Source organism: Drosophila eugracilis, unplaced genomic scaffold, assembly GCF_018153835.1.
Source record: "Drosophila eugracilis isolate 14026-0451.02 unplaced genomic scaffold, ASM1815383v1 contig_75, whole genome shotgun sequence".
NCBI lineage: Eukaryota > Metazoa > Arthropoda > Insecta > Diptera > Drosophilidae > Drosophila > Drosophila eugracilis.
This window is the reverse complement of record NW_024573645.1, coordinates 715,653-739,329: the sequence shown is the minus strand read 5'-3', so window position 1 is coordinate 739,329 and position 23,677 is coordinate 715,653. Positions and strand designations below refer to the sequence as shown.

Below are 23,677 nucleotides of genomic sequence, written 5' to 3'. Positions count from 1 at the left end.
AACATTTTGTGCAATTTGTTTGGCTTTTCTTTTGATTTTCAATAGAGATTATACTCTACTGTATCACGATTTAGTTGGCTTAAATGTCAGTCACTTAGCCGTATATTTTGCATGGCTAAAAATGATTTTAATCTTGAATTTGTAGATTTCTTATCAGTTTTTTCTGTTATTTCAGCTATTCTTGATTACCTCGATTTTTTATTAGTTTTTCCTGTTATTTAACATTTTCTTTTTTTAACAAAACTCGAAGAGAACTTTCCCATCATCATTCCCCATTAGTTATTACCAACTCTTAAGAACTTTCTTCAATTATCCCATTTAGTTTTGCCTTCAGCTTAAATTAGAGCCCTATTCCATCTTGGCCTTGCCCACCAGACATTTCGCATACATTTTTCTATTAAGCGATGTTAAATTTAATTTAATTTAAAACAACCCACAGCCCAAACAACATGATCGCAATGGAGGCCCAACATGCGAAATGGTAATAACCCGCTCCGGCATTGCCGCTCCACCATAAACAGTGCAATTAAACTAATGACTGTGCTTAGGTCCGATCTTCAGCGGGACAGGTTGGTTGGTTGGTTGCTGAGATGAGAAGCACTTGGGAGAAGATGCCTGCCTCATAGACATGGTCGAGACCACACACAGACTGACCAAACCGGCTAAGATCAGCTTTTGGCACATTGCGCATATGATTAACCTGTGCCGGCGAAGAAGAGGGGGCCCACGTGGTTTTGCGATGGCTAAGATGAAGGCGACGGTCTAATGGGTCGCCAAAAGATGCAGCTGATGAATTGCCCACCAAATGGCTTAAATGCTTACGCCAATGCAGCAGGAGAAAGAGAGAGAGAGAGAGAGGGAGGGGTAGAGAGCTGGTCAGTAACCGGTTTTTGAGGGCAGGTAAAATAAGAAGCCAAGCCGGCTCTCGGTGGCGGCTTTAATGGCTTCCGCCAGCTATCATAGGAGTGAAATAAATGGCCAGACGCAGCCAATAAACGTCGCGCGTTATGCCCTGGCTCTTTCATCGCCTGGCCAGGCCAAATGAGTTAAGAACTGTGGACAGTTTTGGCCAATTTACGAGAGAGCCCAACGACTGAAGGAAGGAAAAACCAGATACGTACGAGTAGAGTTCTCAATCTGAAAACCAGAAATCAGACAAGAGTGAGCGGGAGGACATTCCTTCTTCGTAATCATACAGTTTGCATTATAATAATATATATATATATATATGTATAGCCTAGACAACCATCAATCATTGGGCGATTTTAAAAGGAACTGACCTCTGACGATCCCCTCAGAACCCTCGGGCATAAAAAGTCCAGCCCTGGTCCGTTGGAATAATAAAAGTAATCGCTCTTTACCCTTTAGGGTTAGCGAGTGCAGCAAATTGCCAGCGCTGAATGCGCTTTTCTATAAGCATAAAAATTGCTATAATTTGTTGAAAATTACATTTTATACATAACCACACCGCACCCCTCGCTGCCTTGGCCAGAGCCGCAATTTATTTTTCTTTACCCCCCGCCCTCCCCCCTACCTTTAATCAATATGCGACTGACTGGACTGGGAGTACGGACAATATGGCCGTAGTAACTATTATCCAAGATGGATTGCAGTGAAGGGCTGCGAGGTAGAAGTATGGCTGGATTGATGGTCCGAAAGTCTGGAATTGGAGCGCACTAATCAAAAATATTGAAAGCCATTAGATCAGGCTATCAAGATTGGGCCAGGAAAAGTCAGATGGATGGTTAAATTGCAGGTTTGATAGTTCAAGGTTTGCTTTTGGTGACTAACCCTTGGTGCTTGCCTACCTTTGGGAATTATATAAATAAACTCAAGTTCAATTTTCTAATGTTTTTTTGTTTTCATTTTTATTGCCCAACATTAATTACCCCTTTACCACCAGGCAGTTTCTACTAGCAGCAGCAGCAGCAGCATATGGCCATTTAAATTTATGCAAATTACTTAATAAAATGTTGTCGACAACGAAATACATTTTCAATAGACCAATATGAGGCCAGAGGCGTTAGTATTTGGCCATTTATGGGGTGCCACCCCTTTCATTGTCCACCCTGGAGGACAGGAAGGGATGATGAACCTGCTGAGGCAGCTGAAATACAGTTTTTCCCAAACGCGAATCCAATTAAAGGCTAGTTTTTTTTTTGCCTGGATCGTGTTTTTCCTCATAAATTGTACATTAACCTGATGCGGCGTAGAGCCGTGAAGAATGGCCATAAATCGCGGGCAACTTTCGTAGCAACCCTCTCGGCCACTCACGTGCCACCCTCTTCTGCCATTTTTGGCTTCTTCATCCTGCTGATGCTGCCACTGCTTCTGCTGCTGCTGCTGCCTCCTTACGCTTCTGTGCCGATTTCAGCCGAAAGATAAATAATCTGCCGCTGCCGCTGCCGCACAGCAGCTCCACCCAGAGACGCAGTCTCATATTTGCGGTTTGCTCGCTGACTCCCTCCGCTGCGTTATCCCTGCTGAATCACCCGAATCCCCGCACGAACCTGACTTCTTCTTGGCATTTTCGCAATAAAATCGTAATAAAACACATTGGTCACGTAATTTCGTTTGTCTGTGGGATTTTATTGCCATTTTTTCGAGCAATTTTAAATTGTTATAAATGTGACGGGCGAGATGGCCGTCGGTGTCGGTGTCGGTGTCGGTGTGTGTGTGTGTTTACTCAGCCAACCAACCGCCCGTCGTACTTTGCGTACTTATATATTTATGATGTGGAAAATATCTCGAGAACTGCATGGCCAGGACCAGGCCAGATACAGGGGTAAAATCGATAATGATGATGGGGGATCTGCACCGCATTTATCAGGATAATTACACTCGTCCTTGGGCTGAATGCGAGCCAAAATGAACCGAGCACGCCCACAGGTCCTGAAATTCCCTCCAGCTCTTCCTTTTTGTAAACTTTCACTGGCCGAAACACCAAAACACCCGCACAAACGACAATTAAGCAACAAAACTTTGATAAATTGCTTCCTTGCTCGCATTTTATGGTGGGTGGGAGGCGTTCTTCTTTACACTAATTAAGGGTCTCGGGGTTTCCTGCAAATATTTGTTATCTGCCTGCCACAAGCCCAAAAGCCGAAAGCCAAACAGACAGCAGCAGTAGCAGCATCCCCAACAAAAGGGGGGACAGTTTTGTGGCGCCACCGGGCGACTACGAATATTTTTGCTCCATTGAGCAAAGTTTGCCATAAACTCGGAATAGTTGAAATTGTTTTCATTTGTTCGAAACTCTCAAATGGCAAAACAATTTTTGTTACTACAAAGTTTGATATTTAAGTTTGATATTTAAGTTTTTGGAAATTTTTAAAACAGAATTTTTAAACCTTAATTGGCTGGTAAATCGGCCATAAAAATGCTTGGCAAAATATATTTGATACCCAGTCTTCAGCTTTCTTCTTTTCATCTCAAATAAATATCTCAAGAATTTATGAATTACGAAAAGCCTTAACATTTTTCAGCTCTTATGGGCTGTGCAAATATTTATTTATTAATAAATTTATTGGCCCCACTAGCCATGCAAAATCTTTGCCAACTTGAATTCTTGACCTCTCCTCCCCCGACGCTAATCCAGGGAGGGAAAACTTTGGCCCGCCAATAAAAATGATAAAGTTTTTTGCGGAAATATAAAATTGAATTATTGCATGCAATTTAAAAACCAACAAAAGCTGACAGCAGTCGCAGCTAAAAGCCAACCAGCAACAACATCGAGGATTGCCAAAAAATTTGTCAAAATAATGGCGTCATTCTGCAGTGGTCGTCGCAGTGGTTCGGTTTTTCTTCTTTTCTTTCTACTGGAAAAGGGGGGAGAGTAAGAGGAACTCGATTTGGGATTGGGTTTTCGGGGGCGGTGAGCCGACAAAGACGCCACAAGGATCCGCCACAGGACACACACACACTCGTTCTCCGACTGGCGACGCTTTGGTTTATCCTTTATCCTTATGCTTTTTTGCACATTATTTGCTTTTGCAATTCAAAGCGATTAAGTGTCTCCAGTCTCGCAACTCTCAACTCTCAACGCAGATCTCGGAGACTCCGGGGTCATTAGGGGCGACATAAAACATGTTTTTGTTGCAACGTCGGACTATGGACTATGGACTATGGACTATGGAACCATATAGAATATATGGCCTGGCTAATGGCAAAGTCGTCGAATAATTCAGGATGCTCGAAAGGGCTCTCTTTCTCTCTCTCTTTAAGGCCATTAGTGCAGGCTGGCCAGCCCACCCGAAAAAAACCAAAAAAAAAACCAAAAATGTAAAATAAAACACTGAGCCCATTTAATAGAGCAATTATGAGCAGTTGAGAGAAAAGTCTCCGACCGATGCCGGCCATATTTCAAAGTGTTTGGCCGTAACTAATTAAGCAATTAATTTCCGAGCAGCGGGACCCGCAGCCGCTGCCCCTGCCGCCGGGGAAGTTCAACAAACTTTGGGCTTTCAAAAATTATTTACAGCCGCGCAAGCGATGCCTCGCACACCGTTCCTTGTGGCGTAATTTAGTGAAATTATTTATGTTCTGAGGCCAGCAAGAGTACGGCTTCAGTATACAGCATCCATATAACCCGATCCCAATCCCTATGCCAAAATTTCCGAATCCGAAAACCCTTTTCTACATGCGTGCGCGCCGCGCAGTATGCAACAATTTCTGTTTCTGGCCAGAGAGACATAAAACACGTTAAACGCCCCAAAACGCTCGAGGGTGTGAAAACTGGAATCAAAAACCAAACCGAGGCACACTGAATATTTATGATGCGATTAGCAAGAGTCAGGGGCAGGCTCAGGTTGCAAGGAGTTATGGATGGATGGATGGTGGCGGGGGGGGTACCGGGAAATTTACGTGGCCAAATAAGAAGGCTGCCAATTAAGGCCGAGAGCGCGCGCAGTGCTCGGGCATGAATATGTAAATAAAAAGAGGTAATAAGTGGGTGTTTAATAACCGGATGCCTCTGCCTCCTCCCTGCCTCCCTCTGCTTCCCTCTGCTTCCCTGGCAAACCCACAGAAACCAAAAAAAGAGAAGCAAAAAAAGGGAGAGAAAGCCCACTTTGTCACCCAGCAAAAAGGTAAAAAATCAGTAGGCAAAAGGCAACAACAAAAAAGGACCAAGCCAAAGGACCAAAAAAAAAAAGGTAGCTTGTTTAATTTGCGTGGCATTTGCAGCTGCCTGCGGCAAAAAGATAACGAAAATAAAACGTTTGTCGTCCTGGCTGGTGCTCTCTTTTTATTTTTTTTTATATTTTTTAGGGGCCAGGACGAGGAGAAATGAGCTGGCCAAAAATTTGTAGAGCTGTGTAAACTAATTAAACTAGTGTGCAAAAATAAATTCCCAACGAAATATGATTAAAATTTAATTTAGCGAAAATAATCAAGAGGACTTTTGATTAACTCCGCGGCGGGCATTATGTGCTTTTAAATGGCCAGCATAAATACGAAAGGCATTCGGGATGTTCGTGCAGAACATTAAATTCATTAAAATTCAATTAAAAACTGTGAATCAAAAGTGGAAAAATCGAATCAAAACTAATAATAATAATCGAGAGTTAATGGCACCGCCAGCGGCCAGTACGATAAATTTGTACTATTTGGGTAGGAAGAGTGGGTGGTCCGGGCATTTATTCATTCATTAAACGCAGACAATTAAGTGTCAGGAATTTTGCAGGACCATAAATTTTGCGGTGGGTTCACACATAGGGCCAAAAGGGGTGTGGGCTGACAATGCCTTTTGTCAGGTCAGCTGAAAATCTACATATGCACTGACCAAACAACTATAAAACTATGTGAGCTCTGCAGTTCTAGAGGGTTGTTGTGGGAGTTTTTCGGGGAAATTTCAATTTAAATTTTCCCTCTGTGGCGGCCATTTTACAATGGCCGCGACTATTATGGCCTCGCAAAATGGTTCCCAACCCCCTTTTCGGAAAAACCATATGAATCGCGTTTTTGGGGGTTGGCTAAGCTGACAATCGGTTAATTGAAAATTCTCCAGAAATCAAATTAGAGAATGCCGGAAAACTATACCCTGGCACTACCAAAAGATAAATTCCCTCGGCACATGAACATTAATCTTCCTTTCTGATGATTCGAACTCAGTTTGGACAATGACTAATTGCTGGAATGCGTGGAAATTGAAATTCATTTTGATTTATTGGTGATTTTCCACATTGGGGTTTAGGTAAACAATATGCTCTTATTTTTTGAAATTGTTTAAATAATAAGAAAGATGTTTTAGTAATAACTTTTCTATTAAATATTTTGAATATTTTCTAAGATTTTTTCTTAGCACATTCTTGTTTAGTGAAAGTTGCTCGAAACATATTTTTAAAATCTGATTTTCACTTAACAAAACTCACTAACTTTTAAGGCCTTAAAACTTATTCCTTTTCTCCAACTTTAAAAATAACTCATTGAAATCTCAAAATCGGTTTATTTTAATTTGGAAAACCGCTTTTCCTTTTCCTTTTCCTTTCTACCCACTTGCCAGCCACCGATTGGCTCGCTTATCGATGACTAGGAAATGTAACTCATGACGTGTCCTACGGCTTATTTTCCACCCACCGCCCTGTTTTTCCGGATGTGTTTGAGTGTGAGTGTGTTTTCCTCGCAAGACATCAAATTACTTTCGTATGCAAATCAGCGGCTTTTCTGCAGACGTTTTTTTTTTGTGCTGCTGCTGCTGCTGCTGTTGCTGCCACACGGCAGCCGACAGTCGCCATGGGAGGAAGCGAGATGGTAGTGGGTGTGGAACAGGGACAGAGACAGACAGTTGATCGGCACCAAATTTATCTCAATGATATGCAGATAAAACTAACAAGTACCAGCGTTTCTTTTTCATTCCGTTTGGCTTCGGCTTTGGCTTTGGCTTTGGCTTTGGCTCCTTTTTTTCCGCCCTCTCAGTCTCTCTGCTCCGCTGCACTTCTCTAGAGAAGCGAAGAGGGAGAGGGAGAAAAGCTGAGAAACTACATTAGCAAATAAATTTATTTAGCATTACAAAAAATGAGGTAGCTAAGTGGCTGCCTGGCAAAAGGAAAAAAAAAAGAGAAAAGCGAGCAGGGAAAAAAGGCAACCAGAAGGGATGCCGCGTGGCGGGGGTGTGTGTGGGCGCCATGAATTTATTTAAGATACTTATTGATTGGATTTGATTTCGGGCTATGGGAAAGTAAACTTGGGCAAATAAATTTAAATGGGGGCGTTGAGTTTCAGTTTCAGTTCGGAATATTCCAAGAGGGGTTGCTGGCGGAGAAATTTGCAAGCTTTTCGGCTTTTTTCCTCAGCACGCATGAGTAATTTTTCCAATTTTTGTTTCACATCTTCTGCTAATCCGGAAAATTGTTTTTCTTCTCTAGTCTTCGTTTTATTATTATATTTATTTACTCACTTTGTCAATGTTTGTTATACAGTTTGAGAGGGTTTTTGGGGTTTAATAAGTGACTTAAACTTACCTAAAAAAGAGAAGAAAACAGTTTGTTTAGTTTAAAGGGTTATGGTAAGACCTAAAGCTATATATGGACACTATAAACATGCATATTATGATTAAGAAAATCTCAAGTTTTACCGTTTCAATTAGTTGCAAAGCCATTTTTCAGCAAAGAAGAAGATTTCAAGCCAAGTTTTCATTCGCAACTTTTCTGTGTAATTGCGGAAAATGAAATAATTAAAATGAAAATACGCCCCCAGTAAAGTGTGTAAAGTAAGTTAAAATACCTTAACGACCTTTCTGTTAATAACGCAAAGTGCAAAGGTTCGCCGCTGGCCAACTGCCACCTGCAATTGCAACTGCAACTGCCCCACGGCAGCAATAACAATGTGTAACTGCAGTTACTGTAACTGTGACCTCTGCAACTGTGCAACTGTGCAACGCAGCACGCAATTTTCATTTTACCCCCCCTTGTTATTAAGTGATAATTGAATTTTTATGCTGCTGCCTGCCCCAGTGGGCCCCACAGATCGAAGCTCCAAGGACTAAGTGGAAATTGCCTCTGCCAACGCTCTGAACTGTGACCTGCAGTCACCGGAATCAATTTTCACTCTGCCCTCATAAATCACAGAGTCATGTGCCACTAAGATTTTCCGGCAAAAGCATGTAACGCACTTTCTAAACACATCTCGAAAGGCAGCAAAAGAGAAAACCTTTCTTTTGTCTAAGAAAATTTTTATCAGAACAGAAAAAGAAAAACAATAAGTTATGACAAAAATCGCCGTGCAGCTGTTTTATGACCTTTCAGAAGTTGACCTTTTTTTTTTGCCAACCGCAGACTGTGCGAAAATTATGAAAATTCATATTTCCGCACGCACTTGGCTGGGAAATTTGGCCTTGTACCTGCAAAAGAGCGGTTGACAAAAACAAAGCCAGCGGGCGGTGCGCCGTGAAATTTGCATGCGTCAATAGAATTTGGGAAATTTTGCAACAGTTGCCGAAAAAAAGAAAATGAAAAAAGAAAAACAGAAGAGAAATCGAAATTTGATTTACAACTGCTGCCTGCCATGGACCATAAATCTCGCTTCAAATATTTTGGTTGCTGCGATTTCATGCCTGTAAATTGCAATTGCATTTAATTCTGTTGTTGCTGCCTTTTTTTGAGGCAACCAAAAATAAAAAAAAAAACAGCAAAGGAAGAGGAAGATGAAACTCGCACACATTTCATGCGGCTTCCACAAAAGGTAGAAAGAGACCAAGAGACCGAAAACGACGACAACGAAAAGCAATTTACGAAAAGCACGCAGCGTTTAGATCAAAAGCAAAGACGACGACGACGATGGAGGACAATCGCCATTTGGCCAGGATGCGGAGGATTGGCCTGGAGAGGAGTGGAGGGGGAGAGCAGGGGCTTTCCTTGGTCAACGATGCTATACAACGCAAAACACATCATTAAGTATAAAATTCTTAAAATGGAATTTTAAATCATTAAAAGGCAGCGGCGAAAAAAACAGCAAACGGCCAGCCAAGAGGAATTCGCAATGCGTTTGCTTTATTTGGGAGCTGCAACAGCGGCAACAACGGCAACAACAGCAACAACAGCACAACGGCAACATGCAATGGCAACAATTCCTGCTGCTGCCCAGTCGCATTGTCCAAAATGCTTGAGGTCGGGGCAACGCAGCAGCAGCAGCAGCAGCAGCAACATCAGCGCCGGCATGCAGCGTTTTTTTTTTTGCTGGCTGTTTTTTACTTTTTCTGCATTTTTTGTTGTATTTTTTTTTATGTACACGCCAAGCCAAACAGCTTGAATGGAAGTAATGATGCTGGCCGAACGTCGCCGAAACGAAGTCTTGAGAAAGGCGCGCAGTTGGGCTGCATTTGCAATGAGTTGCCGCTGCAGCAGCAACAGCAGCAACCGGCAACGGCAATGGCAATCAGCAACATGGCCGCCTGAGCAGCAAACGAAGCTGAACTGCCATCGTTGCTTTTATCGGCGTTTTAGCTGCTGTTCCCCCTCATCCGAAAACCCCTACCAACCCCTCTCGTTTTGCGCATTTCTGCTCCTTTTGGGTAACATGTTGCTGCCGTGCATTGCATGTTGCTGCCGCTGCACGAATTCTATGTTGCACTTGGAATTTGAAGTAAATAATTCTTAGCCGTTCGCTTTTGCTTTTGAGCATTTTGCAAGTGCCTGGCTCTGCTCGTTAAGCATTTTGGGTGCGATTTTGTTGCTTTTTATTTGCTGCTGATGTTGCTCATCATGCAGCTTCCCCTTCTGCTTATAAAGGAGAGAAAGAGTGGAGAGAGAGAGAGAGGGGGATGAAGAAAAGAAAAGAATGAAAAGTGGTTCCGTTTCGTTTATCTCATGTTTTGGGTGCATTATATAACACACTTTAGTCAGAGATGCTTTTTGAGTTCAGAAAGAGTGAGTAAGAGATTGATAAGATGGGCAGAAATTTGAGAGGTTCTTAAGTAGCTTTAAGGAAACGTTGAACAAACTTTAAGGATAAATCTTTAGTAAGTTGATAAAGTACTTAAGTTTGACTCTTGTTTTGAGTACTAGATGAGATCAATTTGACTAAAAGAGAACCAAAATAAGATATATACCCTTAAAATCGATTACCTAACAAGAAAGTTCTGATTCCCTTTGTGATATTGATAAACCTTCCTCATATAACCCAAGATTTGTCTCCATTGTAGCCCGCATGCTGGCCTGGCACGATGATTGACAATTCCCCAATGCCAGCAGACAATGATCTCTGCCACGAGATTCCCTCACATCCCAGCCAGCTTTTCCCATCGAAATGCCAGCATCCGCCAAATACTCGACATTGCTGGCAATCAGACAAGCCCAAAGCCAAACCAAACCGCTGTAAGCCATAAAAGGCAACCTCTCTTTTAGATTTCTTCTACCTCTTCTCTTTTTTTTTTTTTTTTGTTACCTTTTTCAGTTGTTCCCGTTTTGGCCATCTTGCGACATTTGCTAGCAAATAAATTCAATTTGCTGCTGGTCAGAGAGGGAAACAGCGACAGGTTTTTGTCGCATTTATCATCGCATCAGCGAGTCCAAGGAGGATGCTGTAGGATGTAGGATGTTCGATGCTGAATGTTGGATGGAGAGCAGAGCAAATGAAACGCCATTTACCAATTTATTTATTTATATAAGGCGAATATATTTTATAACCCCAAGCAAATGCAGCCAACCGGGCAGCCAGGCCAGAGCAGTGAGGAATCCGCCGCCAGAGCGAAACTCAGCACAGAAAAAAGATGTTGTATGAAGTGACCAAACTAGTTCGTTAAAATAAATTCGAGAGCCACTAACAATGTTGAGGCGGACGGAAGGACGGACATTCGGATGGGATGCTGGATGTTGGATGGACAACATGCAACAGCAAACAGAGGAGAGCCAGCAGCAGCAGCAGCAGTTCCCAGTTCTCAGTTGCCCATTCCAAAGTCGCCCCATGCCCCAACTCCGATGTATGCGGCAGGGCGAAGATGTATTCCTTTTGGGATGTTTTTAATTTTTCTTTAAAGTCGTTAAGCGACGTCGTTCGTTCGTTCGTTCGGTTGCTTCTTTCCTTTTTTTTTTATATTTATTTTTTTTTTTCGATCCGTCTGCCGTCCTGCTGGCACTTTTCCCCTCACCCTCCTCCGTTGCCTTTGTGTTGGCCTTCGTTAGCTGCCATTTGCTTCCTTTGCCTTTCTAATGGAGTTTCGCAGATAACAGAGCCACAGAGCGAACGAGGTCTGCTCCTGCATAAGCACACACTTAGGGGTTAAGGGGGGAGCCAACTCCCCAAGGAGGGGCAAGAGGAGTTTGGGGGCCTGAAAACTCGAAATGAAATTAAACCCTTTTCGGCGGCGGCGGCTGCTGCTGCTGTTGCTGTTGCAACATGGCAATATGGCGGCTGGTTGCAAGAAATTAACATTATTGCAATTTCTGCAGCTTCAGCTAACAAGCCAGGGAAAATGCAGCAAGAAGAAGGAGAAGAAACTCCAACCTGCAACCGATTTCGAATATAATTGAAGGAGCCTCGCGAGACGTGCCAATAAATTTAAAATCGTTTAGAAAATTAAAGAAATTGCTGGCTCGTATTTCCATTTTCCACTTTTTCTCCATACCCTTTAAGTTAGGAAATGCCAACAGTTGCCACTGGGAAAACTGCAACAACAAAGAGTACGAAGAGGTGGAGTTTCAAGTGGAGCAAAACAAAACAAAACAAAACGAGAAAACTGAAAACTGGTAAAAACCAAACAAAAGAAGAAATGCTAAGAAGTTTTTGCCTCGAAGTCGACAGGCGGCATATGCAAATTTTTCTACCAGAATGCAGTTAAACTTGCGAACGGGAATAAGGAAAAGGGTTGCTTCGAAAATAGGGGATAGAGTAATGAAGATACTCCTCTAAAGAATATGCCACGTTGTTCATTGCCTTTGCTTAAGCAAATATATTTCAGCACAGGGGGGCTCCTTTACCACCACCCTTGCAATGGCCAACATTTACGGTGATTTAAGGTTTAGCTAACAAAAAGTTTTTGGTTGTTTATGGTGGAACTTAAATCGGTTAAAGTAGCTAAAAAATATGTAAAATAGTTAACTATTTTTTAGAGGGAGATTCTTAAAATATTATGTTTTAAGATTTATGGAAATATTTAAAAGTCGTAAGTCTTTGGTCATGCCTAAAATCTATCTTTTAGCTTGAAAGTTTTTACAGTTTTTACTTCCGTGCTTTTGTGTTTTATTTCCATTTTTACCTTCTTTAAGTTGGATTTCTTGAGCTTTAACCTAGCAAAAAACGTTAAGATTTTGACTATATCTTCAACATTTGTTTCCAAAACCTTTTCCTACATACCTTCTAGTATTAATTTACCCTTTAGTCAGGTCAGATCTGTTAGAATCAAGGGGCTATATCCTCTGGCATTCAATTCCGGACTCAGATGCAGTTGACGCTTTTCACATTCGCGACTGCAGCTGCCTGCTGTGTTTTTGCAATGATAACAGACAGCTCCCTGAACCCCCCTAACCCCCAGCTAGTCCGTTTCTAATCTGTCTTCGCGTGCTGTTTGCTGTTGCATGCGAGAATTGCGAAACACGGCGAACATGCAATGCCAATGCAATGCAATGTCCGATGTCCAATGTCCAGTTCCCTATCCCCCAACTGCCACCCCACTGCCACCCCCTTCGCGAATGAACAACATCAACAAGGCTGCCACATGCTGGGTTGTTGTAGGCCATATGCCCATCTCTTTCTACCCGCACAGATGCCATCTCTTTCGAACTGCCCTACACCCCTCCCTAACCACCCACCGAAAAACATTTATGCAAATGCCTGCGCGCCATCATAAAATTGGATTTGGCAGCTGATTCTGATTCCGATTCTGGTTCAGATTGAGATTCTGATTTTGATTTCGAATCGGCGGCTATTTTAAGCCTTCTTTCCTATATTCCGAAAAATTAGCCAACTTAAAGTATATTTTCGCTTAAATTTTCTGTTAATATATTTGCTATTCTTCCTATTTTCAGTTTCCCAGTGGCATTTTCTGCTCACTTTGTGTCGGTTTTGCTTTATTTTTAGTCGCATTTTTGTCGCATTGCGAATCTCGCGCGACCTCCGTTTGGGCCGACTAAATAAATTTCGTATTAAGCGTTTTCGCCACACTCCATATACAAAGAAGACCAGCTATAGGATGGTACAGGGGGTTGGTGAGGGGGCGGCCCGGCACACAGAGCAGCCAAATAGCCAAAGATAATAAAATAAACAAAAGGTTTGCCGCCAACAGAGGAGCAGCGGCGGCAGCAGAAGAAGAAAACGCAACCAAGAAGCCAAAACACTCAGCCAGAAAGAAGGGAAAAAGGGGAAGAAGGGGCTTTTAGGGGGGTCCAATCGGCAAGAGGCAAGGGGCATTGGGGCATCTAAAGGTGAGTCGCAGTTGCTGCAGGTTTGCAAGTTTTATTTGTGTGTTTTATTGTGGGCATATCTCAAAAGCCAATCTTTTGGCAAGTCCGACAGCGATTCGAACTCTGGAATTGAAGGAGAGCCGATCGAAGATGGAACTCACATATGGCCAAGGGTTATATATGTGTTTATATATATAGAGAGAGAGAGAGAGAGAATGAGGGACATAGCAGGCCTAAACAATGGAAAGAACGGGGGACAGCAGTTGAGGGTTAACAACTAACTAAATCTTTGAAAGTGATTGCCTTGGAAATAAATCTTTGATTTTAAGAAAAATCTGTTTTTAAGTCATTTTAGTTTGGGAAGTTTGGAAATGATTGCTATTTTAAACATTTTAATTAAAACTATTAAATAAGAAGATGTTTTATTTTTTAATAAATATTGTCATAAGTGAAAAAATTTATTAAAATAAATCATTAAAAGTCAACAAATTGTGAAAGAAAATCCTTAAAACCTGTTTAAAATGGATTTAAGAGCTAAAAATACCATTAAAAATGATTTATTTCCCTGAGTTCTCATATTATAAGTTATTAATTATTGTAATAAACAACAATTAAGAGATAAATACAGTTTTCAAAAGTTTAAAAACCTATAAAATATCTTAAAAGTCAATCTCCTTAAGGTGAAACTTGAATGCTCCAGCTTCTGGCTGATTTGCATTCACCTACAACCGAAAACAATCTCCACCATCTGTCTGGGTCCTCGTATGCAAATAAAGCAAAACACGCGGTGCAACATGCAACGTGCAACATGCAACATGCGAGCTGCCATTGCACGTTCCGGGAATAGGAATGGAAATGGCTTTGGAATGGTATTGGCTACGGCTGCGGCTATGGCTATGGGAATGGGAATGGGCATAGGAATGGGTAGCCAGGCAGTCCCCCCCCCAGTTCCACTTCCTTTCCAGCTGCCTGCCTTGTGCATCGAAAATGAATAAGGAGCTATTTTTACTTTTAAATCTTGAAGTTGCAGCTTGCCACGATGTCATCGAACTATTGCCAAGTTTCCTTCATGCAATGTGGCCTACCTGGGCTGTTCTCGATCGAGGAATATTGCATAACCATGTGAGTAGTCCCTTAATCCTTCAACCTTAATCTCTAACTAATGTCTAGACAATCTTTTGGCTCGACTTGCATGCCAAAACCAGGATCACAATGGCCAATTTATGGCAGCTTTTCGGTGTTTTTAGTTAGTGGTTAGCTAAGGTTTTAGTTAATACCTCAAACAGTGCCAAAGGTACTGTGAGGATTTGCTGGAAACTCGGAAATTTAAGTCACCACATCACATGTCCTTTGCCAGACAACCGAAATCCTTCTCTGATTTAAGGCAATTAGCACTTGACAAAGACTGGTTGGGTGTTCAACTTAAAAACGAAGAGAAAAAGCAAAATTCTGGTGAAAATTATAGCTCAGAAATGTTCTAGGCATTTCCCTGACTAACCCCCAAGAACCGATCGGGTTTTATTTTACCAATTGGTAGGCAATTTTAATGCATATTTCATTTGAATGGTTGTAATGCATGTTCAGGGTCTCTCTCATGGCTGGGGGGAGTACTCCATATTGAATTATGATTTATGATTGGAACATGTTGTAGCCAGCTCAAGGGTACTTAGTCCATAACCCTCTGAGCGTGCATGTAGATATGTGGGAAATGTGCGCATATGGGCTAGTTAGTGAGACATTCAAGACTCGGGGAGAAAGAGCAGGGGAGAGAGCAGAGGAAAAAGCAGGAGAAAGAAAGAGCAGGAGAAAGGCGGAGAAAAGCGATGAAGTGGTGGGAAGTACTCGAAATCGACCAAAAATAGCGACATTTGTGTGAGGCGGCGGTGGCCTCTTGAATAATGGCTGCCATGTTTCCCAAAGACAAGGATCAAGGATGTTTCCATTTTTCTTTTTTTTTTTTAAAGGGAAAACCAAAGGTTGTAATTGGAGTTCGAATGACTCTTATGGCCTGTCAATTATCTCCAGAGATAAGACATGTCATTTTCCAAGTCTCTTGAGGTTTATCAGTTTCCCATTGTCAAGAAGTGATCTGCCTTAAGGGGGGTTATATATATTTTTTCGATTCTTTGGGGAGCCAAGTAGTGATGAGAAAAGATAGGATTTCCTTTCCTAGAATATTTTTGGGTTTGAAAATGAAAATATTCTCTATTTAAAGGATGTAGGTTGTACCTTAAAAAGTAGTTAAACTTATTTTCATAGATCGTAATGTGATTTATGGAACTAAGTCATAGAGAAACATGTTTAACTTTATGGAACTAAGTCATAGAGAAACATGTTTAACTTTGTCACAAAAAGCAGCTGAAAATTCATAAAACCAAAAATATAACCAAAAGGAAAACGACAAGAAAACCCTATAAATAACTCTTTCCTTCTGATGACAACCAGTGCAGTTGTATTTTAACACCTGAGTGACTTTTATCCTCCGAATGAAAAACTCATAGCAGACCCATAAGAGGAGGGGCAGATGGCGGGCAGAGAAGATTTTAAAATTCCAACCCAGGCGCGACAAAAATTCACACATTTGCGTGGCTAAAACCGTATAAAAATCCCATTTAAATGTGACACTTAAAATGCCAACGACAAAAATAGTGGCAGAGGCGAATGGGAAAAAATAATATAAAGATGGGGCATGCTACACGTGGACGGGTGACGAATTCGTGACGTGGAAGGGACCAAAAAAAAAACAGAAAAGGAAAAAACAATGACAAAACCTTACATTTATTTGCCTTTTCAAGTCGAGGGAAAAGCATGGCCATCGCCTTTTCCACCCTGTTCTTGTTTTCTTTTATTTTTGCAGCACATTCTTCATTTCGTTTCGTTTGGCCAGTAGTTCCTTCCTTCCGTTTTTGCGGTGCAGAAAAACATTTTCCACAAGAATGGGCCAACGAGTTGGCGACATTTCCATACATACTCGTACATACATACGTATGTGTACGTGTTCTTGCAACACTGTAACTGTGTGTGTTTGTGTGAACTGTCAACGCGCCATAGAACTGTCAACTTGATGGTAATTTTGAACAAAGCCATGAAAGCGGCCAAAGGAGTTGGCTATCTGGAGGTTTCCTCTTGTCGTCTGGCTTTCCCCTCATATTGTTTTCTACTTTTTTTCTTCAGTTTTTTAGTGCTAAACAAGACAAAGGATCGCTGATGGATTCCATACAAATTAAATGCTGTTTTCGGCGCAGACAACATTTCATTTCGAATTCATGCAAAACATGGAGTATTTATGAGGTTGAGGTTGCTGCCCGGCACGTCAAGGACGCAGGACAATTAGCGCCTTGTCTGGCTGGCATTTCCTTTCCATCTTAAGTGCCACATCCGCATATCCGTTTGGGAAATGCAAATTACTAACTATCTCTGGTTCATCATGGCCCTGTTAATTAATCTCATTACTCTTCTTTTGATACTTTCACATATAAAGCCCTCCCCATAAATCCCCACAATTTACGCTTATTGCCAATTTATTGCCAAACAAAAACGAAAAAAAAAAAAAGAGATGATGATGGGAAAAACATCCATCGAAGCCCTGCTCGGAGTTCAAACAATCAACGCCATTGTCCAGGGCCTCTCCATTGGCTTTATTTTATGTTTTCCAACTCCCCCTTTTTTGTCCCTCTGATATTGGAAAATTTACTATCGGCCACTGTGGAGGCTGGCGGAAAAAGGGCAAAAATCGAAATATTATTAAGTCCCAAAGCTGCACTTCAATTAAAATGCATTTTCACAGTTTATGGGCTTAATCTCATAAACAATTTCTGCATTGTTGCAAATTCAGTCTGCTTCTTCGACTTTTTGTGGCATTGTTGATTGCCAGCAGACGGTTGTTGGAAATATTTTGTAAAAATATGAAAAAATTCGGTAAAAAAATGGAATTTATTTGGGGAGAAAGAAGAATGTTTTAGGAGTTTAAGATATTTTTGCTAGAATATTTAAACATATTAATAAGCTTCTACTAAAATATTGAAGTAAGAGCTGAGGAAATAGAAATAGTTTAATTTCTGGCATTAGGCTTAAGGAAGTAGCTTTTGTAGATTTTCCAACAAAGTAAGTTTTATTTATGACTTAAATCCGATTCACTGGCTTAAAGTAGCCACTGTAATTAAGGCTTATTAAGACTGTCTCATGATCATTAAAGCACCTGCCACATTGTTGCACAAACACGAGTATATTTCCCTCAACTTTGGGGCTGCCCCACTTGCTTTTACTACCTGTTTCCCGGTTTGTTTTTGGTATCTTCCGACCTGACTGACTGTGTTCCCTTTTAATAACTTTATAATGGCGTGTTGCATCACGCGTTTGCAAACTTCGTGTGACCACGCCCACTTTCGTATTGGCGCACAACCGAACCGCCCGACAAACAATTGCCATAGCGCGTGTTTGTTGTTGTGGCTGCAATTTCGTGCGATTTTTTTTTTCGGTTATCGAGGATTTTCAATCTATGCGCATAACTCAAGTGCAGCAACACCAACGAGCCAGCCAGCCCGCATCATTCGACTGGACCGGGTCCGAAAGGCATATGTGCAACTTCCGATGCTGTTGTTGTTTTTGTTGCTGGACGCTTAACTGATGCTGGACCCCATCAAACTTGGCAATAGGCATACACCAACACACACACACACACACACGTGCTAGCCAAACAAAGGAAGGGCAAGAGAAAAAAATAGAACAGCAGCAACAGCGAAATAATATCGGCAACATTTTATTGCCCTGTGACCTAGAGGCGGGTGGAGGCGGAGGGGCACGACCTGCTCAAATTTGACTCCGAACATCCTGCCGGACTATCGGACTATCTCTTGCTGTCTCTGTCTCTCTTACTCTGTCCCCTCTCTGGTTTTCCGCCTTATCTCGGCAACGTCAATAACCACCCACTGAAAAGGGCCACCCACTACCCACTAGCCCACCATTTGCCACTCTTTTTGCTGGCCCATTCATATCCTTGTGCGTTGTCTCGTTTTACTGCAAAATTTACATCCTGTACTGCTGATGGTCATTTTACTGTTTCCGTGTGAGGAGAGAGAAAGGGGAGGGGAGGAAGGGGGAGGCAGAGGGCCTTTGGGCCAGGAAGGACTCTTGGCCAGCACTGTGTGCATATGAATATTTTGCAGCAGGCAACAATAAAATCCATGACATCATAAATATCGATGCGTTGCCGTCGTAACGAACATTTTCGGTGCGGGCTTAGTTCCATTCATTGCGAGAGTCCCCCGCCCCAAGGGGGGGTGTGCAAGGGGGTGACGATGGGGTCATGAAGGGATCACGAGAAGGGGGAGGGGGGACCATAGGCTGGCACACCCGCAGCAAGGCGCCGCGCGATAACTCGATAATTATGTCCGCTTTTGTTTATTTCGCACATCGATTACAATGCCGGAGTGCGTCCCCGGCCGACAGATTCCGGGGTTTTGGCCATTACGGATATTTTGGCCATTTCCAGAGGTGGCACGGGGTCAGCGAGAGTTTGGGGAAAGGGGTTTTTGGGGGGCCTGCTAAAGGGTCAGGTACTGGTGCATACGTCACGGACCCAACTCCTGCGGAATTTACAAACTTCACTAGCGGCAGGACGAATGGTTGGCGGGGAGGGGAAAATGCAAACCAAGTACACGGGGAAAAATATTAAGAAATTCGAAATGTATTGAAACTTTTCTATTTGGCAATAATAAGAAGAGAAAAAACTATTTTAAGAGTGTAAAATTATCAAATTCTTTTATGATTTAAAATCAAGTTGAACTTCCATCCTGTTAATCCTTAAAACTCTTTTGGATTTCTTTTAACTGATTTGCTTAACTTAACATATTTCCTTTAAGTGCAGGGCATCCCCCTTCCCTTCGTCCCCTTCTGAGGTGCGGAATACGTTGTCTGGCGTCGCTCGCTTCTCATAAGTAAAACGCTTGTGAGCAAAGTTTTATAAATTATCCTTGTGAGAATCCTTATTTATGGCGCGTGTGCAATTTTCATTTTATCGCAGTAAAAGCAAAGTTAAGTTAAGCTCCTGCCGCTCCCGTTTTCCAACTTTGGCCCACAGTTTGCAAATGGAGGCGTTGCACCACCGTCACCGCCACCGCCAAAGCCAGCGCCGCCGCCACAACCACAACAAAAACAACAACCATCAGCTGAGACTCAACTAGCTCGCTGTCTCTGTTACTCTTGCTGCAAATATATAGTTATATAGATAGATATATCTCTGGCTCTTGCTCACTTTTTATATTTGCGCCGGCGAACTTCAATTGTTCAGCAGCGCCAACAACACAAACAATCGGGACACGAGGGGTCAAAGGGTGTGGGCTCTCGGTTTGGCTCTCAACTCGACTTGCCTCTCGTATATTGCACAAATGTCTGCCCAACAATCGAGCGTTGCATTATGGGCCACAATGGGAAGTTATGGCCAAAAGTTAATCAAAAGTAGAAATTATAAAATTGGGTTTTAGGTTAAGGGAAACAGATTCAAGAGCTATTAAAACCACTTTAACTTTTCATATTTAACAAGATTTGTCACCAATGATTATACATTAGTTGCTAAGCCAAGAAGACTAAGCTATTCAAGTAACTAATTAACTGATTTTGACTTCATAAAACCTTTGGTTTTTTAGAACTTTTAGGAATTTTAGTTTATAGAACTTCGTAAAATTTTATTAATTACACTTTATGATCCCTTTGTAAACATAACTTAATGTAGAAACATTTACTTAACCCACTAGAAAACCCAACCAGCTTAAACCCTTTAAAAACTTAAACCCAAAACCCACCTTTAAAGCCCACTGTTCGTGTCGTCTCCGAGGGGGGGCTAGAACCTGGAGGGGTTTGTCGGTACGTCGGAAGAAGATCTCTCGTTGAGCTGCCAAAGTTTTTTATGGCCTGCATATGAATATTATGCGCTCGAGTATAAAATGTTGTTGGCCACACTTCCTACGTTTCACTTCCTGCACTTGAGCAGAGCTGAGTTGCATCCCCCCACCCCACACCCAACCCCACACACACACACACACAGATACCATATCTATATAGTATATATGCACATCTATCTGCAGCCGTATCTATACATCTCCGCAGATACAACAATGCACAATGGCAACAAAAACAAGTGGGAATGTATCTTGGAGATGCGAGAGAGCCGTCCGAAAAACTTTAAAGGCTGCCTTTAACTCTAGATTTTCCAGCCGTAAGGCAAGTTCAAGCCAGAAAATCCTTGTCTGAAGTTTTCTTTGTTTTCCCCTTCCTCTGTGTGTTTGTGCAAAAAATATTTAGCTGGCAAAGTTTTATTGGGAAAATCTGTTTATGGCTTTTGAATTTTAATTAGTTTACATTATGTCGAAATGTTGCCGCTTCTGCCGCTTTCCAACAATGGGGCAATGGCAATGTGGCAATGGCAATGGCAATGGCGATGGCGATACGAGCGGAAGAAATAGTGTCCTGGCAGTCGAGAAGAGTTTTCATTACTATTTGTCTGCTGCCTTTCCGCACAGCAGCAGCAGCAGCAGTAGCAGCGGCAGCCGCAGCCGCAATTTTATGCGCAGGATACAAATGTACATGAATAACTAAGCAAGCTGGCAAAAGGATTGCAGTGGCAAAAGGATAGCGTCCTCATACCCATCCCTAACCCCATCATCCTTTTTACCATGTCCTCTAGGATCAGCGAAAGCAGCCAAAAGTTTGGCTCTCTCGCCGAGACGTGCCTTGTAGCAAATTTTAATTCGACAAAAACACGAAACTCAAAACAGTTATTGGGCTGTTGTTTGCCTGCAAGTTTTCATTGAGTTTTGGCCCTCTGTTTGTTTTGTTTGGCCCAAAAAGGCTCAAGTAAGGGGGGTCTTATTGTTGGTTTTTTTCTAAAAATTATAAAATTAGCTGATGTGTTTTTGTAATTATTTATGTGGAAGTTTATCTGAACTTTATCTTAGAGAGTTTTGTGGGATTTTGTAATGGGGATTTGTTAGTAGATTTTATCTATGGAATGTTGTTTAATCATAGTTGAAATGTGTTTTTTTTTTTTTTTTTTTTTTTTAATTATTTTTTTTTTAAAAATTCTTTTTTAAGAAAAAAGGTAACTCTATCAAATTTCGCAATTAATCAAATTTTTGATTATCGATTTTTTGTTTTGTTATATTACACTCTTCCCAACATCTGTACCAAGTTTCAATGGAACATCCTCTTTTTTTGATTAAAGTTATTTTGCGAGCTCGGCGATTTTTTGCTATCGAAAAATATGGATCAAAGGATTTGGATTTTGGCCAAAAAAACACCAAACAATGCCCACCACCATATTCACCGATTTGGCCCCATGTGACTTTTCTTGTTCCCAAAACTGAAGATAATCGAAAAATTTAAAAATTTGAAATTTGAAAAGTCACCTCTTTTGAACACACCTCGTATAACTTCTAAAAGGTTTCGATAATCGAAAAATTTGAAATTCGCGAAATTTGAAGAGTCACCTTACTTTTTGAACACACCTCGTATCTCCGTTTTCTTGTGGCAATCATCAGATATTTCCATTCTAGACTTTGCTATCCTTAATTACCATTTAAATTGATTAAACTTTAATCCATCTACCAACTCTTTGAATATTTTTTAACTTCAAAATCACCTAAACAGTCACTTGGCAATAGAATTTAATGATGGATTGCCTTCACATATTTGGCGGATCGCTAACGATGTTGCAGCTGCAATGTGGCCAAAAAGGAAACTCCATAGCCCCAAAAATGGCGAATGAGCCGCATTGACGAATGGCGACCTTTTCTCTTTGCATTGGCAGCAGCAGCCTCTAGATCCCAGATTTTGATGCAGTTCAGCCAAGCAAATAAAAAACAGCGAAGATAAAAAAGCAACAGCAAGAGGAACTGAGTGCAAAAAAGGCGAATTAAATCAGCGCTGTTTTTGTGGCCGCTGCTTTTGTTCGTTTTCAGAGTTTCAGAGCGTTTTTGCTACTGTTTTCCAGTTCATTTTCAAATCGTTTCGTTTGCCTTTGTATGCAGTTTTATTTAATTCATTTTTCACGTTTTTTGCTGCTGCTGCTGCTGCTGCTGCTGTTGTTGTCGTCGTTTGGGGCTGCAAATGTGCAATTAAAGAAACAGGTTACTCGCCCATAAATCTTGAAATGCTGGCGACGTCGTCTCCGCCGTTTGTCGCCATCGTCTCGGCCAAATGCAGTCACAATGTTGCTGCCGTTGCAGTTACTGTTGCTGTTGCTGCTGCAGAAATGTATTCGTATTCACATGTCTTAATGTTGACAGCATTTTTGTGATTGTCTGACTTATTGCCAGCCGATTGATGACAAATAAATTACGTGAACTCTTTTTTCCAGCCTTTTTGCTGCTTTTCTTCAACGTTTTTTTAGCCGTTTTTGGTATCTGCGCTGCGTTAATGGTTTTGGTAATTACTTTTAATTGCCATTGTAAAGTTTTTCGCATCGCCAAAACGAAAATGGCAGCGGCCCTGACCACTTGACTTGAAGTGGCTGCTGCTGCTGCTGCGACAGATTGGCGGCTTTTCACCGCGATTTTCCCCCGCCTGGCGCCATGAATTTTGCTGATCGATTGTGCTTGTCTAAAAATAGACTGCCAACTGCACCAAATTGCCTTCAAAACGATCGTTGCATCTAGCTAAAGTACTAATCAAACTCAATTGCCTTTAAATAAACAATAATTAGTTTAACTAGGCATTAGTTGGGCTTTTAATTAGTTAGTTAATGCGTCTAATATGGGTTAAGTTGCTGGAATAACACATAAAATGTTGCGGGCAAGAAAGAATGTTTCACTTTTCATAATGTTTCTTATTAGTTACCCCTTAGAGCAGTTTTTAAGCTGCTATTTAATATTTTTTAATCTCAAAATCAAGCTGTAATTTCTCGTTTTAAACTGCCTTTCAATACGTTCAACACTTTAGCCAGAAAACAACTCAATTGCCGGATTCCTGCCATGATTATAACGAATAAATTTTAATTATGCGACTCACGATTTTGTACACAATTTGAATTGGGTTGACAGCCAACGACGGACACGAGTAAAAAACTCGAAATATTTTATCTTATTCAGCCGATGGAGGGTTTCAGGTAGTGCCCGAAAACGTGGACTCCTAATATATATATATATATATATATATATATACTTGTATTTCAAAGCATACAGAGGGAGAGAGAGATGTATCAAAAAAACAGAAATACAAAAAAACTTTCAGTCGACATCTTTATAAATCGCTCGAGGCATAAATCAAACGAACTTTTGTTTTCGAATTTTTGTGGAAATTCTGCGGGCGTGCAGCGATTGAAATCAACTACACTAAGAGAAATTTGCATG

At 41.4% G+C, this 23,677-nt stretch overlaps 1 protein-coding gene across 5 annotated transcripts in view; it reads right to left on the bottom strand.

The window, feature by feature from the left end:
• The window catches only part of LOC108113820 (homeotic protein ultrabithorax), an 84,491-nt gene that overhangs the window by 22,513 nt on the left and 38,301 nt on the right, over nt 1-23,677 (bottom strand). Inside the window, exon 4 of one of the 5 annotated variants that reach the window (XM_041819457.1) lies at nt 5,143-7,460. The exons of the other annotated variants lie outside the window; for them this stretch is intronic. Within the exon in view, the coding sequence (XP_041675391.1) occupies nt 7,411-7,460 (50 nt within the window). The 3' untranslated portion in view covers nt 5,143-7,410. Of the gene's footprint in view, nt 1-5,142; nt 7,461-23,677 lie in introns of those variants that run through there. 5 annotated transcript variants of the gene reach the window in all.